The 19,802-nt window shown below is 43.0% G+C and overlaps 1 protein-coding gene across 1 annotated transcript in view; it reads right to left on the bottom strand.

Moving 5' to 3' along the window:
- The window catches only part of LOC116333145 (MAM domain-containing glycosylphosphatidylinositol anchor protein 2-like), a 209,511-nt gene that overhangs the window by 25,468 nt on the left and 164,241 nt on the right, over positions 1-19,802 (bottom strand). Inside the window, exons 9-12 of the mRNA XM_039603582.1 lie at positions 16,708-16,980; positions 11,335-11,483; positions 7,207-7,384; positions 116-136 (exon numbers count right to left, since the gene is read on the bottom strand). Of these exons, the coding sequence (XP_039459516.1) occupies positions 116-136; positions 7,207-7,384; positions 11,335-11,483; positions 16,708-16,980 (621 nt within the window). The remainder of the gene's footprint in view (positions 1-115; positions 137-7,206; positions 7,385-11,334; positions 11,484-16,707; positions 16,981-19,802) is intronic.

The raw sequence follows: 19,802 nt of genomic DNA, 5'->3' as shown, positions 1-19,802 counted from the left end.
ATGGCTAATCCACCTTTAGTTATGTTCCCAGTATAGAACACCATTTGAAATGGACTTTTTTAAACCCCAGTGCAGCCCAGTGTGTGACTGTGTGTCAGTGTGGGCAGATACTTACTGAGGTGTGGGTTAACAGGAGCTGTGAAGGGACAAAAAAGAAGAGGTCAGTCAGAACAGATAGCAGTCCTGCAGTCCGAAAACATTCAGTGTGAACAGAACCATTATGATCCAGGACAGTAACTGTGACATGCAAACAATCAAGCTGGACTATAAACAGCTTTTTAGATCATGAGGAAAATACAAGACAAAAAACAGCAGGTGACCTTTCAGTGTAAACCTGTTATTGAGCCCCTCTGGCCTGGACACATTTCATAGAACATATGCTAAAGTTATGATATAAGAATAGATTGGATTGTGCAGACCTCGGTGACACTCCCAGGCTGCTTACCCTACAACCTAAACCTGATTCTAACCTGCCCTATAAAACCCTTGAACACTCAAGCAGCTGTTCGAAAGTGGAAGTAGCCTAGACACACACACACACACACACACACACACACACACACACACACACACACACACACACACACACTGTACAGCTGTTGCAAACTGTGTGAACAGCTGCTGCATTATTTGGCAGTGAGCTTGTGCTTCATTTTCAACCAGCAGAGCTCTGAGGTGTGTGCCTGTCTTGTACTTTGTTACACTGTGTCAATCTCAATAATATTACCACAGCACTTCAGTGTCTGACCAAATGTAAACCATGCTGGAAACCTTGATGACTCAAATCTATGACAGTTTGGTAACAGAAAGAAGAAAAAAGTGTAGATTATCATTTAAGTACACATGAACACTGCCTCACAGCTGTCAGACCACAGAGCTCTATAAGGCTGACATTCTCAAACAGGGCCTTGTACTATGTGACCCTTTGTTTAAGACCAACATCCAAACTCTTCTTCTTCATCTGCCGAGCTGTTCTTATCCAAACTGTAGGACATCAGGAAATGCTGATCTGACAAGAACCCTGAACCATGGCCAAGGTGTTGTGTTGGGAAGAAATAAAATTCATTTACAAACTAATGAAGGATTAGAAAACCTAAATCTACTAAATCACACGCAGTGAAAACAGTTTTTATTACCTAATTGCAGGGTTCAGGGTATCCATTCTTCTCTTAAATCCAGCTTTGACAGATGTCAGATGGTGACATGCAGAGCATCATGTGACCCAGCTGAATGTCAGTCTGCATGCATAAGTATCCTTGGGCAAGATACTGAAACCTGAGCTGCTCTCTGGGGTGGCTGTAGCTCAGGAGGTAGAGAAGGAAGGTTGGTAGTTTGATTCCTGGCCAATGTTCCCTCTAAGCTGCACGCGTGCGCAATTCTGCACTGCTGGCACGGTCTCTGCGCACAGAAAATCTGCGTTGTGCACAAAAACAATCTAACCTGAATTGAAATTAAAATTAAATCTTTAACAATTCTGTTTTGCAGTGTTAGTCAGTAAGTGACTGGCTGCTCCTGTATGGGATTAGAACGATGCCACCTTATCCTATAGTCCAGCCAATGAAGTGATTCACATTCGTATATACGCAGCTAATCAACGTCGTTGACAGGCTATGACAGCGTCCTTATGTGCCGACACCAGTGTTTTAGCTAGCAAAGCGGCGTGGCTGATGTGCAGTGAAGCCACGTTAATGACAACGTGTACAACCATTGGAGATGTGAGCAGGACAGACGGAACAATTGACGGAAAAAGTGTGGACTTTATACCAGTTTTTAAATTGTGTTGATAGGCCACGTAAAACCAGAGTTATGATAAAAATATCTGCAATGTTTGGTTTTCTTCCTGAATACTATCGTTGTTTATATTTACTGTGGGAAGAAAGGGTAAAAACAGCGTTTTATAAGGAAAACGCTCGAAAGCCTGTGAGCAAAAACAAACCCCCACCCCCCTCTCTCTTTCCTATTCGTCCAAAAAAGTACCATGTCGACCAATCAAAAAATGGTATGGCAACATGGCATCTAGTTGTTAAGAAACGGGGGAAGTTTTAGGAGTGACAGCGGTGTTTTGAGATGTGAGAGATTTGAGACGTTTAGCGCAAATCTTGTGTAGTTAGTGTGTAGTTAGTGTGTAGTGTAGTCAATAGTTTTGTTGTGTGTGTCAGAACAATGAGGCGGCTGCTGAATGTTACAGGTGTTACAGCAGTGATACATCTCCTGTTGTCAGGCCTGCAGGTATCAGGCTGTTGTTCTCCTTTATCTCATAGTGGACAGAAATTAGTTTTGGAGTGGCACAAATAATTTGTGTGGCATCAGATTTGATGCAGAACAGCTGATTGTTCTGTAAATAGTTTGAAATGTTTATTTAAAAACGCCTTGGCTGCATTTTTAGGTAAACAGCTGCAAAACACTTTGTTGTTTGCATAACTCAGTTACTTTTTTGAAGAAGTAACTATATAATTAATTGCCCAACATTGGTCATTATATACTGTATTTTGCAGACAGAGTTACAGGACTCTCCCAGACCACAGACTCAGACTCATAATACAAGTCACAAATAAAAAGAAAGTTTTGTTTTCAAAATTGGAGTTCAAGTTATTTTTACTTCCAATAGTGTTAACATACTACACAGGTCATGAACAAGATTTTTTTACATTTTCCTTGTAAGTGGGCTAATGCAGTTAATTAAAAGTAGTCTAACATAAATGTAAATGCTGTAATTTCATTATTTTAATAAACCATGCAACTTGGATGGATTCGATGCTGGCGTGACCACAGTGCACACGTCTGCTGTTGCTCACAGTGGTCCAAGGGACCGCTCAGGGAGTTTGTGTGTTCGCTCAGACACATGAAACATTAGAGGGAACATTGGTCCTGGCTGTTCTATTGTCCAGCCTACATGCATAAGTGTCCTTGGGCAAGTTAAGCAAGTTGCTCTCTGATGTGTTCATGTGTGCATGTTAGATACAAAGCAATTAGGTGGAGGAAAAAGGGTTTGTGTGAATGAGGTATGTTGTACAAAGTGCAGTTACCATCATGGTTGTGTTTGTGGCACAGAGGTAAAATCATGATCTGGAGGTGGCAGGATGTTCACTGACAGTCAAAATTCATCATAACGCAGCAGACTAGGTCATGTTTACTGTGTTTGTGCATCAGTGTCTCCTGCTGTGAGCCAGGATGTTTCTCTGTTTGTCAGCCTGATTTTACTCCACTCGTGTTTTTGTGTTTTACTTTGACTCCTGTCTGCACTTCCCACCAGGATTTCTGTGACACTTCAACTGTTTGCACTTTTAGCTGAAGTGTTAACTTTTCAGCTAAAAGTCTTGTTATCTTAAGTCATTCAACACAGATATAAATTATTATTTAACATTTGAGGCATTTAACCTGCCCTGTGAAGCCCTCCTCTGCGGTTTGTCAGAGACTGGCCTTCTCACATCAGCTCATGCTTCCTGACATCACTTTACAGGCTGTTTCATCAGTGGCTTAAAACAGAAAAAGAGAGAAGGCCAGAGTCGAAACAATATTAATGATTAAATGCAGTATGTTGGCGTACAGACAAACAGGAAGTGAAAAGAGATGAGTGAAAAAAAATGCTCATCGGGTCATGGAAAGCCCACCAGCAGTTATGCTGGAATAAGGGTCAGGCTAAGGGTCACCTGTTCCAGCTCTAACTATAAGCTTATAGATAAGGAGGAAAAGACATGTGAGTAGCATTTGTTGCTTGCCTTTATTCTGAGGGTTTAGGTTGCGGTGTGGGGGACAGGGAACCCTAACCTTTAGTGTCTGTGAAGGTTCTCAGTCATCCAGGTCATCGTAGTCAAAGGAGTTTGCAAAGAAAAGCGTCTGGACTTCTTTAAGTTGCTTGAAGACGTTTCACCTCTCATCCGAGAAGCTTCTTCAGTTCTAAGGTCAAATGGCCAAGAGTCCCAGATTTAAACCCAGTGGGAGTTTTCCCCCACCGAGAGGGACAAAAGGACCCCTAATAATCCTCTACCTAATCACATGCGCCAAGGTGTGAAAGCGGGTGTGGGACCTAATCAGCCAGGGTTTCGGGTGAGCTCATTGTGAAACCTGGCCCCACCTTGTCATGTGAATTCCTGAGGTCAGATGGCCCAGGATGTGAGTGGGCGTTAAGGCGTCTGGGGAGGGAACTCAAAACTGGATTATAGATGGCAGACAGTTGGTGTCGTAAACCACCACCTCTGTTCAAAGATGGTCGCTCACAGTGGACATAGATGGCCTCTTTCACTCCTCTTTCAAACCATCTATCCTCTCTGTCCAATATGTGAATATTGGCATCCTCGAAAGAGTGACCTTTATCCTTAAGATGCAGATGGCCTGCTGAGTCTTGTCCCGTGGAGGTGGCTCTTCTATGTTGTGTCATGCGCTTGTGAAGTGGCTGTTTGGTCTCGCCAATGTAGAGGTCTGGGCATTCTTCGCTGCACTGTACAGCATACACCACGTTGTTAAGTCTGTGTTTTGGAGTTTTGTCTTTCGGGTGAACCAGTTTGTGTCTGAGTGTGTTGCTGGGTCTGAAGTACACTGGGATGTCGTGCTTGGAGAAAACTCTCCTGAGTTTCTCTGATACACCGGCTACATAGGGGATGACAACGTTGTTGCGTCTGTCTTTCTTATCCTCCCTCGCTGGTGTCTGATCTTCTTTTCTGTGCATCTTTGCTGACTTTATGAACGCCCAGTTCGGATAACCGCATGTTTTCAGTGCTTCCTTTACATGTGTGTGTTCCTTCTTTTTCCCTTCAGGCTTAGAGGGAACATGTTCTGCCCGGTGGTGTAGGGTCCTAATTACTCCAAGTTTGTGTTCCAGAGGGTGATGGGAGTCAAAGAGGAGGTACTGGTCCGTGTGTGTGGGCTTCGGTAAACTTCAATGTTGAGGTTGCCATTCTCTTCAATGTGCTTAGCGCAGTCCAGGAAAGGCAAACAGTTATCCTTTGTGTCTTCCCTGGTGAACTTGATGTTTTTATCCACGGCGTTAATGTGCGCAGTGAAGGATTCCACTTCTTGTGTCTTGATTTTGACCCAGGTGTCGTCTACATATCTGTACCAGTGGCTGGGTACTCTCCCTTTAAAAGAGCCAAGAGCCTTTCTTTCCACTTCCTCCATGTAAAGGTTGGCTACAATAGGTGACACAGGGGAGCCCATGGCACAGCCATGTTTTTGTCTGTAGAAGCCTTCGTTGTATTTGAAGTATGTTGTGGTAAGGCAGAGGTCTAACAGTGTGCAAATCTGATCGGGTGTGAAGTTGGTCCTGTCTTCCAAGGAGCTGTCTTCTTGTAGTTGTTTTCTGACAGTCTCCACTGCTTCGATGGTGGGTATGCAAGTGAAGAGAGAGACTACATCAAAGGACACCATGGTTTCATCTGGGTCCAGGGTAAGTTTCTGGACCTTGTCGGTGAAGTCGGTGGAGTTCTTGATGTGGTGTGGGGTGTTCCCCACGGGAGGTGCAAGGATGGTAACAAGGTGTTTCGCAATGTTATAAGTGGCTGAGTTTATGCTACTGACTATGGGTCTGAGTGGGACCCCTTCCTTGTGGAAGGTGTATAACCTTTAGTATACATCAGGTAGCAGGGGGGTAATCGCCTTATAAGCCACGTTAATGAATATGACTGCTTTCTAACCTACAGCCACTTTAAAGCTAATGTCATGGTGAACTTTGTATAATCTCACCAAACTCTAATTGATGAGTCCCTGAAGCCCGTTACTCAGCAGCCATCTTCAAAAGCACGAGGCCACTTTTAGGGCGTTTTATTGAAGCATTATCTCAATCCTGTTTCACTGAACCACAGGACATGAAAGAGTTTCTCTCTTTTCTTTGCCTACACATTATACTTCTGACGCCATCACTGCTGTTGCAAATTCTCCTGTAAATTTCAATTCAGAATCCTTTGAGTCCTGAACTGAAATGCACTCAGCCTCTCTGCTCAGGAGATAAACGTGACGATACAAAACTGACAGGCACCAGTGCAACAATTTATTGTCAAAGGCATTTCTCAATATGAAATAAGCAGACAACACATAATGAAAAGCCCAGTTAAAGAGTAATGTAACAAGAGTTGGAGGTTACATGTTAGCTTTAAATTTCAGGTTTATCAAATTTCATTGTTTTATATTTACATTTGTGGTTTTATTGTGAAGCACTTTTTGATTTTTATCTGTGAAAAGTGCTTTATAAATACATTTGATTTACTTACGTACTTACTATCAGAGCAGTCCTTTGAAAATCCTCTCTCCTGTTCCTGTACATCTTTCTCTGACAGTAAACTTATCAAACATGAACATTTATTTTCCCCTGAGAAATACAGCAAGTCTGCCTTCTGCTTGCAGACTGTAATCAGAAAGAGTTTGTGTCTGTGCTGATAGCTGTGGATCTGTTTCCAATGCTGCATTTATAATCACGTGTCTCCTATAGTTAGACACTGAAACACCACGGCCAACTTCATGGACATCTGAAGCATGAATGTATGGCAGGGATGAGAAGGAGAAGTCCTGTATGACTTAACTGTCTCCATGGCTGCAGCCAATGAACCCACCAAGAGCTACATCTCAGACTCTACAGGCCTCAGTTAGCATGTTAAATGTTAAAGTTCATGACAGTAAAATTCAAAACCCCTTAGCAAGTACAGTTTGCTTGGAAGGCTTCTTTGTTTCTCTAAGAAGAAGATGGCAGCACTGCTTTGGTTTGCCAAGCTGCATCTGAACAAACCATAAGACTTCTGTAATGTCCTGTGGAAGTGGAGAAGTTTGGCCATAATGTACATCACCATATCTGGCAAAGACCAAACACAGCATGTCCCTACAACATCAGGCATGGTGGTGCACAGCTGGTGGTGGTGCCACCTGGCACCCAGCAGGCATCGAGTTGATTGTTGGGTTTTTTCTCTGTTCTCTTTGTATTTTAGGGTTTTACCTTCAATATAAAGCACATGTAAAGTTTTGCTGAATTTAGATCTTGCAGCAGGACAATGATCATACAGCAAATCTACTAAAGAATACCTGGAAAAAAGAGGTTTGTTACAGACCTCAACCCAACTTGAAACACTGTAGCAAGCCTTAAGAGAGCTGTGCATAAATGTGAACCTCAGTGATCTGAAGCAATGTTGCAAACAGCTGTGGGTGTAAATTCCTCCACAAAGATTTGAGAGCCAGTGTTTGCTCTTGTTTGGGGATTGAACGATAGAAAACGAGACAGCCTACCGCTGTATGTGATAATGCGCTCAGTGGAGTCTCCTTCCCCGTAGCGGGTGATGGGTGTCAGGCGGACCAGGTAGGATTCAGGTTTGATGAGTTCAGTTAAGTTGTAGGTCAAGAGCTCCCCCTTCTGGATGGTTCCCTCCATGGGAATCTCCTGCTCCCACCAGCGAGACTGACCCATCTGAGACAAACAAAACGCGGGATTTTCCAACTCATCCAAATAACACATTTATTTCGATTAACTCGACAGATCAGCCTAAACTCAGCACAGCATGCCAAATGTTCATTTGTTTTTTTAAATTGGCAACAACAACAGGAATATGCTGCATGTTAACCTGAAGCAGCTACTTTGGCTAACTTTACCATAACACGTGACTGTATGTTGACGAGCAGCAGCTATGTAGAAACTCTAAGCTGAGGGAGAATGAGAAATTGAGGAAGCGTTATTGCCATATTTATTTCCATGATGCACTAGAGCAACTGTAACTGAGCACATATTCCACTAAGGCCAGTTTCCTATTACCCAATTTAAATCGCATTATGCAGATCTTCACCACAACGCAATGAGATCTTCTTTTGCCCATGTCAGGTTCCCCTTAATCTATGCCTATCTATGGCGCATGACCAACACCTCATTGTTGCAGGATGTTAAAGATACAGGAGCTACAATGTTGCAAAAGAACAAAACAGGTGCTGCAGAAATGTAACATGTATCAGAAGGTAATTTCTGTACTTCAGTCTGCTTTAGTATAATACGATTATGAACATGGGCTCTTTAATGGCTCATAATACAGGTAACTGATCTGTCACTATATATGGTGCCTCCCACACCACCATTATGTGCAGTCAGTACAGTACAACGAATAAATTATGTTGTTCATCAGAGCAAAATGTTGTGTCGTTTAAAAAAAAATTCTTTTTAATTCTGAATTCTGCTTTGGTGTGATTTTCTGTATGGGAATACTTTGAGCTCCCTTTAGAAGGCTTGAGGCACAAGTGTTTAAATTGTTGTGTCTTGATTTATTTCTGTGTCATGTCTCAATTTTTTTTCCTTCCCCCCAAATTAAACATTTTGATATTTCTTCCCCGACTTAGTTTGCCTCCTCATAACTTTTTTCTCCCGATCAGCACTTCCTCCTTTTCTCTGTTTCTCAGCAGCACAGAGCTCTGTAGAATGAAAAGACGAGCCAGTTGCCATGGGAACACATCTTCCTCCTGCTCCTTATTTTATGATGCCAGGCTGCTGCTGCAGGGACCTCAGGTACAGTTTCAGGGATCTGCACTGATTAAGTGCTTTGTGAAATGATGAGAATAGGGACAGTGAATTTGATAATGGAATAAATATTTAGTCATTTTCAAATTGGATGAACATTTGATAGCTTTAGATAAAAACTGCAGTTTCTCTGTTATTGTGGGCCAAAAAACAGCAGGTGGGAAACACTAACACTTTTCATCAAGCACACCAGTCATGTGATCAGGGCCTACTGGCTGTGTATTATATGAAGCTGAAAACTAAGGGAGGCAGATCCCAGAAGGTTGATTCTTTTCATCTGGACGTTTCAGTGGGAGAAACGTTTCATCACTCATCCAGGTGACATCTTCAGTCTCAGCTGACTGCAGGTTTCCAACATTATAAAAAGGACATTTGCATAATGACTGAAACCAGCCCACTGACTAACAATGTCATGAACACTGATCAACAACCATGAGTACCATTCACAGAGAGTTGGGGAATAGCTGCAATCACAGCATTGTAAGATGGTGACAGATGTACCCTTAGGCCCCCTCCTCGATTCAGAGATGGTCTTTCCCTTTTCACGTAAATGGCCTCCTTGACTCCGCCCTGTCCAGGATGTGTACATCCTCATCACTGAAAGAGTGTCCACTGGCCTGTAGGTGTAAATAGACTGCGGAGTCCTGGCCTGATGAGGTGGCTCTTCTGTGTTGTGCCATCCGCTTCGCCAGAGGTTGTTTGGTTTCCCTGATGGATAAATCCTGGCAATCCTCCTGGCACTTAACAGCGTACACTATGTTACTCTGTTTGTGTCAGGGGACCTGATCCTTGGGGTGGACCAGTTTTTGGCACAGCGTGTTTTGGGGTTTAAAAGCCACAGAGACCCGGTGTTTAGAAAAAATGCGTCTCAACTGTTCCGATACTCCTGACACATATGGGATCACTACTAACTTCTGATACATCAGGACATACGGGAGACAGAGCTCTTGCAACAGAGACCCCCTTGAGTGGAGAGTCAGGTAGGCCATTTACATGAAAAGGGCCATAGTCATTGTTGAGTCAGTGGTGCTGGTGTCAGTCATCATACAGATGTACTGTTTATGTCACGGTCGGGCAGTTCTCTGCCCGTTGTGTTTGTTTGCATGTTGTCTGTGTCTCCCTGATTTTCCCCTCCTCTGTGTTTGTTTACATCTGCTCTCCCGGATGTTTTGTACACGGAGCATGCAGTTTGCAGCAGTGCTTTAAACACACTGCTGCAAACTGCATGGCACTTTGTGGTGTTCTTAATGGAGCAAGAACACCAAGAGAACACATGCAGGATCAACTAGGTATAGAAACAACAACTTTTTAGTTGACATCTATCAGTTAACATGACTATCAGTCCATCCATCCATTTTCTTAATGCCATTTCAACTGGGATCGCAGAGGGCTGGAGTCTTTCCCACAAGAGGCTGGGAGAGAGGTTGCCGGTCCACCAAAGGACTAACACAGAGGACATATACACTTACATCCATATTCATCCTGCAGCCAATGCGGAACCTAGCATGCACATCTTTGATCTATGGGAAGAAGCTGGAGTAGCTTGAGGAGAACTCATAAGGGGTAACATGCAAACTCCACACAGAGAAGCCAAAGGCAGGTTCAAACCCAGGACTCTGGCTGCAAGGTGTCTGTGCTAACTGCTACACCACCCATTTGCAAAGCTAACTAGTATATGGTAAATGGTAAATGGCCTGTATTTGTATAACGCTTTACTAGTCCCTAAGGACCCCAAAGCACTTTACACAACCAGTCATCCACCCATTCACACACACATTCACACACTGGTGATGGCAAGCTACATTGTAGCCACAGCCACCCTGGGGCGCACTGACAGAGGCGAGGCTGCCGGACACTGGCGCCACCGGGCCCTCTGACCACCACCAGTAGGCAACGGGTGAAGTGTCTTGTCTAGTATATCACCATATTTATTTATTTTTGGTAAAATGGTAAATTGGTTCTCATACAGTGCTTTTCTATTTTACTGGCTCAAGGTGCTTAATATTTGACTTGTACCAAACACATAAGACAGTATATTAAGATGATTCCTGACACCACAACATCTGACATTGTAGAAGTTAATGTTGTTATTCCAGAGTGGGCTGTGCTGTAGATAAAACTTTGGGAATGGGAACAATGTACATTAATCTAGAACAATAACACAAAGGCAGACACGAGTTTGAGGGGTTATATTTTTCTGACTTCTCATGACAACTTAAAGTTCCTAATTTAAGCATGTTTTTCTTTGCAAGCTATAATTTCACACTGGTTGTTTTCCCAAAGCTGCTTTGAAGCACAGCTATTAGAATAGTTAGTAAACAAAATCGGTTTTAAAGGGATTCTGTCTACTAACTATGCTAACACCCCTCGTACGTATGGCTAGTTTGAGCGGTGATTTAAAAAGCTGCAGTGCAGTCAGTTCATTTCAGAATCAAGTGCAAAAAACAGGCAAAAGGCTTTTTCAGTATTAGTAAATTAGTGTCCGATTGAAATATTCTCCTCCCACCTCACATGTAATCTTGGCACCGTGCTCTTTGTAAATACAGACTGAGGGAAGTTAGCAAATCAGTCCTCAGTGGTTACAATAGACTTTTTTCAATTAAATATTTGTATAATTAAACACTGATTTCTAACTTCATAACTCACTTAGACTTTACAGTTATGGATTATAAGCAAGTCTCATAATCCATAACTGTAAAGTCTAACGTCCATATAAATGGATTTTAGACATTTCAAAGACCCTTATAAACTCTGCAAAACCTCGGCTGAGTTCGGACAAACAAAATGCAAATGAAGACATTTGTGGGGATGACTGATTACTTCATTCAAATAACAAACCTCAGACGTGCTACACTGACCTGCCTTATACCGAGTCTGTAGGCCAGGATTCGATCCACAGCGTTTGGCTCCATCTGAGTCCACTGCAGTTTGAAGCCATAGACTCGCGGCCTGTTCTGCCACAGAGCGCTGTAGGTGTCATAGTAAAACTCTGGAGGGTAGGCTTTTCCTGAGGAGACAGTTGGGTCAGATGTCACACAGCTGGAAACAGGTCCAGGATATCTTTTTCACACATGAATATAAAACAATGTTGTCACCATGTTTTTCAGTGTGTGACACTTGGTGTTACGATGGGTCATTTTTATATCTTTGGAAACTGAACTGCGAGGCTGCAGATTACTCACTGTTGTGTATTTGTGTGGTGATGCTTGGCATGGTGAAACTACCAACCAAAACAAGGCTGTTTGCCAATTTAGCAAAACTATTGCTTTTCTCAGCAACTTGCAAGTTGCTTTCACAGGACTCAAAAATATTGAGTAGACTTGGCATGATCCGAGTGACAACAACAAAGTAACAACGCTGTGTCAGTAATACACATGATCATATTGTAACAATGGCATCTTTGTATGTTTATGTGTATGAACCTGCTTTTTGAGTGTAACAGCATCAACATAAGTATCAATAAACAAAGATGAATTAGCTGATGGCATTATAGTAACATTTTCATAACTATATAATGCTAACAGCGATATGATTTTTTTCTATGTGATACTGTTACTAATTCTGCCACTGAGACTATTTTACTCACTTTGTTCTATCTCTCCAAGCAGTTGATCAGTAGTGTTACTATAGGGACTTGAAACAGTTGGCTGAGGGCTTTTAACTAATCTCTGCACGTGCACAGTGCATGCTAGGCCCTCCCTGCACAACTGAAATGATCAGCAGCTCCTTGCCTTACTTGACGGTTGAGCCAGGGACAGTGGCTGCAGTCTCATTTGTTTGGTAACCACAGCTTTTGACTTGTTGTTTGATTTGACTGTTGGCATCCATGATCTCTTTTCAAGGTCCTGAATAATGAGGCCTCATCTAACCTTAATGGCCTTACAGTACTGTATGCACCCATTAGAGCACTTCACTCCTGCTGTTGTTCCTAGAGTATTTAAAAGTAGAATGGGAGGCAGAGCCTTCAGTTTTCAGGCCCCTCTTCTGTGGAACCAGCTTCCAGTTTGGATTCAGGAGACAGACACTATCTCTACTTTCAAGATTAGGCTTCAAGATTAGTTTATACGCCCATCAGCATTTAATTATTAGTTAGGCAGATGGCCCCGCCCCTCCCTGAGCCTGGTTCTGCTGGAGGTTTCTTCCTGTTAAAAGGGAGTTTTTCCTTCCCACTGTCGCCAAAGTGCTTGCTCATAGGGGGTCATATGATTGTTGGGTTTTTCTCTGTCTGTATTCTTGTAGGGTCTACCTTACAATACAAAGCACCTTGAGGCGACTGTTGTTGTGATTTGGTGCTGTATAAATAAAATTGAACTGAATTGAATTTTCCACACCTCAGTTCAGCAGGTGGCGCTGGTAGTGATAATCATAGACGCAATATTATTATGAGGGCAAACACTTCCTGTTGCTCCAGGAACAATCCAATCGTGAATCAAATAAAGCTTCTTTTTGTTAGCTGGACTCCAGTTACAACAATTCATTCAGTTGACTGAATATACACTGTGTGTGTATCACATGCACACACCTGGTTTTATGTCATTAGACTAAAAGTAAATGCAACAGGGAGCAGCATGGTGAGTCGCACTGTGTTGGTGTTATCTCTCTCACGTCTCATGTACTGTTTTCTTGTGTTTTATGTGACTGTTTTAAATGAATAGTGTGTGTTCTGCTGCATTTGTGTGATAACAAGATTATTTATGTTAGACTCCTGCTGTTGTGACTTCAACAGACAGAAATGAATCATCCTATTAAAATTCAGTTTGTTTCATGTGTCTGAAAGTGGGAGGAACAGTCAGACCGTCTGGCGAGTCGTCATGTTGGCACTTTGTCTCACAGTTTCATGTCTGCTTCTGTCACTTTTATTCTGAAGCTTTACGCTGTCTCATTGGTTGTGCAGGATGAGCAAGGTTTAAAATGCCACCAGTGTGTTCACACCTGATTAACAACACAAACTTCACATCAGTAAATGACAAGTCTGGCATAATCACCATCATTTTCTATCATCTTTATATCCTGAGCTTACAACTCCACTCTTTAAACACTTTCTGCTGCTGCCTGCAAAACGCGCTGCTGCTCAGCGGTTGGCCCTGATAAGAGGCTTAACACAGCGGCGGGTTTTACAGGAAGGCTCTCGGCGCTGACAGGGTGCCTCTGCAGGGGAGCTTTCATCAAGAGAAGACGCAGATACAAGTGGGCTCAGAGACTGAAACTCGGAGACTCGGTTCAGCCTGGAAGTCAACGACAACTCCAAATTCACGTGAGAACAAAACCAGACCTGTGTACTTAAAGAGATGGATTACTCGTCCGACGTCTTCTCTTTTATTTTCCCCAAAAGTTGATAAGTATTTGTTGAAAACTTAATGAGCCGAGTTACCATGATTCAAACCCCAAAAGGGTTTAAAAAAAGGTTTTAAAAAAACATTACTTATATTAAATGTTGCCTTCTCTCCCCATGCTTGTTCGGTTACATTAAATTATTATTTTTTTAGTTTCCTCACATTGACTTAGATAAGGTCCTCATAACAACATAACAAAGAAAAAAACTGAAACATCTGAAGTGCTCGGGATAAAAATACTGCTAAAATTATTTAAGTTAAGCATTCCTCACACACACATATGTATATACATATATATATATGTAGTAGAAATCTAAAGGATCCTTCATGACTGAGTACCCGCTGTTAACAGACCCTTTCTTTGTGCTACATGCAGTGCCGTTAGCTTCTTCAGCCTGTCAGGTCCTGCTGCTGTCCAGCTCTGCACTTGTCTGCTTTTGTGATGGTGACTGGCTCATCCTTTAGTCCACCAGTCACCGGGCGTTAGTGTCATGTGACACCTCTCTCTCTCTCAGATGTTCTTCCAGAATTGCTCAATTTCAGCTCTGGATGGGAATACACCCGCTGCTATTATTCTCCTGTAGCTGAGCGTACAGCGTGGATGGGATGGATCTTTTCAGAACAGATCTCAGCTTCTCTGGTATCTCACTTCAGCCTAGTGGCCAGAGCTGTGAGCATTTTATTTGGCAGAGCCTCAGTTATAGATAACTTGTTTCCACCTAGGACCTGACACTCTATTATGCCTTATTTAACCAGCTAATCTTGTAATCAAGTGCTTCTATGATTACTGTGACAATGGTGTATATAGGTTCACTGGTTTCAGTGGTGCTGCTAGTAAAGTTCTACTCTCCTGGAGTACTCAAAGCACATTAACCCCATACACACCCATTTACACAAGCACTATTATCTATACGGTGAGTGCTTTTCTAACTATCATTCATCCACTCCGATGGATGCGGAGAGCAAGTCGGGGTTAGTATCTTGCCCATGGATATTTGGCATGCAAACTGGGGGAGCCAGGGATCAAACCAACAACCTTCCAATCAGCAGCTGACCTGCTCTACCTCCTGAGCTACAGCCACCCCCACTAGCATGGGGGTGGTCTTCACACAGTAGCGGTTTTAGATACGGGCGACACGGGCGGTTGCCCGGGGCGGCATCGTGATGGGGGGCGGCATCACGGGCATCGGCAAAGAAAAAAAAAAAAAAAATGCTCGTACTCATGCTGCCCCGACGGCAGCCAGCGCATATTGGGAATGTCATAGGCACCGATCGGTTTTCTATCGCCCATTTGCTGGGAGTAAGGCGCCCTCCGTTTTGCGAGGTGCGCCTGCTGCTTGCGGCACAGGGAGGAGAGGGCGGGGCGGCGGGGGATCCTCTGGCTGGCTGGAGCAGCATCTAATAACCAACTCGCAAAATAAAACTAAATAAAAACAAAACAACAAACACGAAAACACCAGACATTATGATACAGACTTATAATTTGCACCGATGTTTTTTCGAAATTCTATACACGAAAACTGAGCGCGAGAGCCCTCGGTGCGCCTGCACGCTGCTGAAGTCAAAGTAAACTTTATTGTCATCTCCGCTACATACAGTCCAGTATATAGAGAGACGAGACGACGAGGCTCCAGTTACATATACACTTTAGGGATCAATAACAATTTAAAATTTATAATTTACAGTTTGATGATTTAAAGTCTCACACATAACCCGTCGAAAGGAGAGGGAGACCTGCTGCTTCCAAATAGAGCACATTTCATTCATAATGTTGTAAATCCAAGCCCATTATGTATTCATGATTTGAATCCTGGGTTGTGCGAAATCCCAGAAATACACCCTAGACAAAGTTAATCTGTGAACTAAGGTGTAGGTCTATTAGGTTATGCTGTGGTGATCCTCTGGTTGAGGGATGGGTGTTCATACTGGAGTGCAAAATTAAAACCAATGGAAGATGGACAAGAAAAGTTCAAAGCCATCAGGTGCTCAGTTTAGAAAAAAGAGAAAAGAAGAGGAGAAGAAACGAACAAATGATACAGGTAAACAGATGTGTCATTGGATAATGGCAGGTCATCCTGAAACAATCAGAATCAGAATACTTTATTAATCCCTAAGGAAATAATGTGGGTTACAGTTGCCCCAAGAAGAAATGGTAAAAATAGTAACAGTAACAGACTAAACTCCAAACAATACATTATGTTACAGATTTTAATATTAATTAGTCATTGTCAATTGTTGATTTGTCCTGTTCTCATTGTATGACGAATTATGATGGTTGTTTGGTAGCCGTTTGCATACAATGCATACATGTTTTGTGTGTGTGTGTGGGGTGGGCGCCAGAGGGAGTGTTCGCCCAGGGCGCCAAACAGGCTAGGACCGCCACTGTCTTCACATGTCCAAGCATATACCTCAGTTACACTGTTCTCTGTGCCAGGGTTGTCTCAGTACGCCCTCACTGTGATTCCCACCATGCTGAACCCTTCCAGCAGCAGCTGTCTTATATCCTGATGTTATTGCACTGAGCTATGCTTTGTTGTCAGTGTTGAGGTTGGTATTCTCTCATCCATAGATAACACGTGTTGCATTAAACTCTGTCATTATGTTGGCTGCCATAGTAACATCAGTTTCCTGCTGTTCACTGTTCATCAGTATGTCCTGGTGACACCTGATGTGGATCTTGTTGTGGGTGACATCTGAGCTGGTAAGGTTTAAGTAATGTAATGTATATTAAAATCTACTGAAAACCTCACCGAGAACCAAGTTCTAGTCAAACTTTATTGTCTTCACTTTTTAAACAAGTCAAGCAATTCAGGAAAATCTACGGTGACTCAGGTCATGTTAAATATAAAGTCACTAAAGTGACTAAAGTGTAATAACTCAAAAAATAATAAACCTCACCTGTGACCAGGAACGTGCAACGTCCTGCCCCGGCCTCATTGGTGATGTCACAGGTGTACTCGCCATAGCCCTCCCTGTTCAAAGCTCTGACGTGGTAGTTTGTGTCGTCTCTCTGGTCACTGAACTGTCCAACAGTCAGGAGGCGGGTGCCCAGCTTCCACTCATATCGTAGGAGGCGAGCTGGATGAGCTCGCAGCAGACGGCAGGTAAGGCTGAATGCCCGGCCAAGGGCCTGACGGATCTCCGTGTGTACGGGCTCTACGGCCGGAGGGACTGCAACACAGAGCCAGGAAGGTTCAAGTTTCTGACACTACTTATTTCAGGTTTCTTCACTTGATCTTGTTTTTGTTTTAGCAGAATGTTTTTAACCAATATTACAAACTTCACACAATGAAAACCAACAAAAATCTAAAAAATATATATAAATAAAATAATGGAAAAATGGTATCACTTCCTGCACTTTAATAACAATAATAATAAAAATCCAGATCTTACTCAAGGCTGTGTTCACTTCACTGTTAATGAAGCCAGAATGGCTTGAAAATAGCCTCTTACATATTTATAAGATTTAAACTCAGATGGGCGTTGGTGCTGCAGTGCTCCGCTAAGGTGCACAAAAATAGTCTGCACTGTGTTTTTAAATCCCACCAGCAGAACTTTAACAGAAGGCTTGAGCCAAATTGCAGGTGTCACTTCCCAGATTAACATCCTGATGCCAAACACGGATCAACAGGAAAAAAGAGAAGAAAAAAGCAGCTGCAACAGCCGTCCTGTGACCTTTCTATAGACAGGAACATCATCTGAAGGATGGAGAGAGAACCAACCAATAAGATGTAAAAGCTCATGAATGTCTAAAAACTGAGGCACATTTAAACACTTAAAATGCTCAGAGAAGAAAAACAAGTCGACTTTCGTGGTCAGGATGGGTGGAGGTGGCACAAGCGTGACGTAATGAGTGAGGAGTGACCCGGCTCATAGGGTTTGCAATGGTACCGTAAATGGGAAGGTAGACCCATCCGTAAGCATTTCCTGGTCCTTTTTGATTCTAACAGGGCCGTGATTTACAAATGGACATTGTTATTCAGTAAAACTGAAGCTAGCACCACTGTGGTTTCACTTGAAAAAGCCCTGAAGCCACAGTGCCACGCCCTTCCTGATTTCTTATTGGGTTTTCTTTTTTGTACCTGCACTGAGGGTTTGAATTCATCTCAATCGGATTTCAGTCCAGACTTGTTGGAGCCATTCGGAGGTGGACTCTGGTGTATTTTGGATCTTCGTCCTGCTGCACCCACACTGACCCCAAACTGAACTTCTACAGGATTTATGGTTCCATCAACTACAGCAACGTGCCCAGGTCCTGACACAGTAGGACATTTTCAGCAAATCACTCTTTTGTTCTGAAGTGCTGTGTTTACGCCAGATGTACAAGGACGCAAACTTCAAAAAAGTTTTTGCCTCGTAAGCCCAGAGAATATTTTCCCAAGAGCCTTGGGGATCATCGAGATGTTTTCTGGCCAACTTGAGCTGAATCTTTGCAGTTTTTGGTCAGAGGTGGCTCTCCATCCTTAATCGGGTTCTCTGATTACTGAATCACAAACGCTGACCTTAACTAAGGAAAGTGACGCCTGAAGTTCCTCAGACATTGGTCTATGTACTTTTGTGATATTCTTGATGTATTACTGGAGTCATTATGGTAGACTGGCCACTCCTGGGAAGGTTCGACCCCAGCTTTCTGTGGATGATGCCTCACGCCGTGGTTTGCTGGATACCTAAAAACCTTCAAAATAGCTTTCCAGACTGATAGATGTCAATGACTTGAGGGTCTCGTGTGTTTTTTAGTTTCTTTAGAGTGTAGTATGATGGGATACTTCTTTAACACTTTAAAGAAGTATCCCATCTACTTCACTCTGTCGGACAGATGATATTCAAGTGATTTCTTGATTCAACAGGTTTGGCAGTAATCAGGCCGCGGTGTGGCTAGGGACTGACCTCAGCTGTGAAATTTAAAGAGTCCGATCCTGAGGATCCTGAACCACAAACTCAAAGTCTTGTAAGGTCTTCACTGAGCTGGTGTTTCTGGGCAAGATGTTGAGCCCCAAATTATGGTGACACATCCACTGACACGTGTGTGGGTGATGAATAAAAGTGCTTAAGTTCAATAAAGCAATAGTGTGTGTGTGTGAATATAGCTTGTAATGTATAAAAAGGCTTTGAGTAGACAAAAAGTTACTCTTGCACCTCACTGATCTGAATCCTAGAAACCACACGAGCCATTAGAGTCTGCTTCAGTCTGGACTCACTCAAGTATTCAGGTTTCACCAACGCACTCACCTCCAACTTAAACAGGTGATTTCCTGAGATGTTGCACAACTTTACAACTTTACAACTCATCCTGTGTACATGAGAATTACAACAATATACACACACAAAGACACACACTCACAGACACACTCACACAGACACACACATACACACACTCACACAGACACACACATACACACACTCACACAGACACACACACACACAGACACACACTCACAGACACACTCACACAGACACACACATACACACACTCACACAGACACAGACACACACAGACACACACATACACACGCTCACACAGACACACACTCACACAGACACACTCACACACACACTCACACAGACACACACTCAAAGACACACACTCACAGACACACACACAGACACACACACACACACACACACACACACACACACACACACACACTCACACAGACACACTCACACAGACACACACTCACAGAGACACACTCACACAGACACACTCACACAGACACTCACACAGACACACACTCACACAGACACACTCACACAGACACACACATACACACACTCATACAGACACACACTCACAGACACACACACAGACACACTCACACACACACTCACACACACACTCACACACTCACACAGACACACTCACACAGACACACTCACACAGACACTCACACAGACACACACTCACACAGACACACTCACACAGACACACTCACACACACAAACACATACACACACTCACACAGACACACACACACACACACACACACACACAC

The sequence above is a fragment of the Oreochromis aureus genome, linkage group 19 (assembly GCF_013358895.1).
Source record: "Oreochromis aureus strain Israel breed Guangdong linkage group 19, ZZ_aureus, whole genome shotgun sequence".
Classification (NCBI taxonomy): Eukaryota; Metazoa; Chordata; class Actinopteri; order Cichliformes; family Cichlidae; genus Oreochromis; species Oreochromis aureus.
Note: the sequence above shows the minus strand (reverse complement) of the source record. Positions and strands in the feature narration are given on the sequence as shown.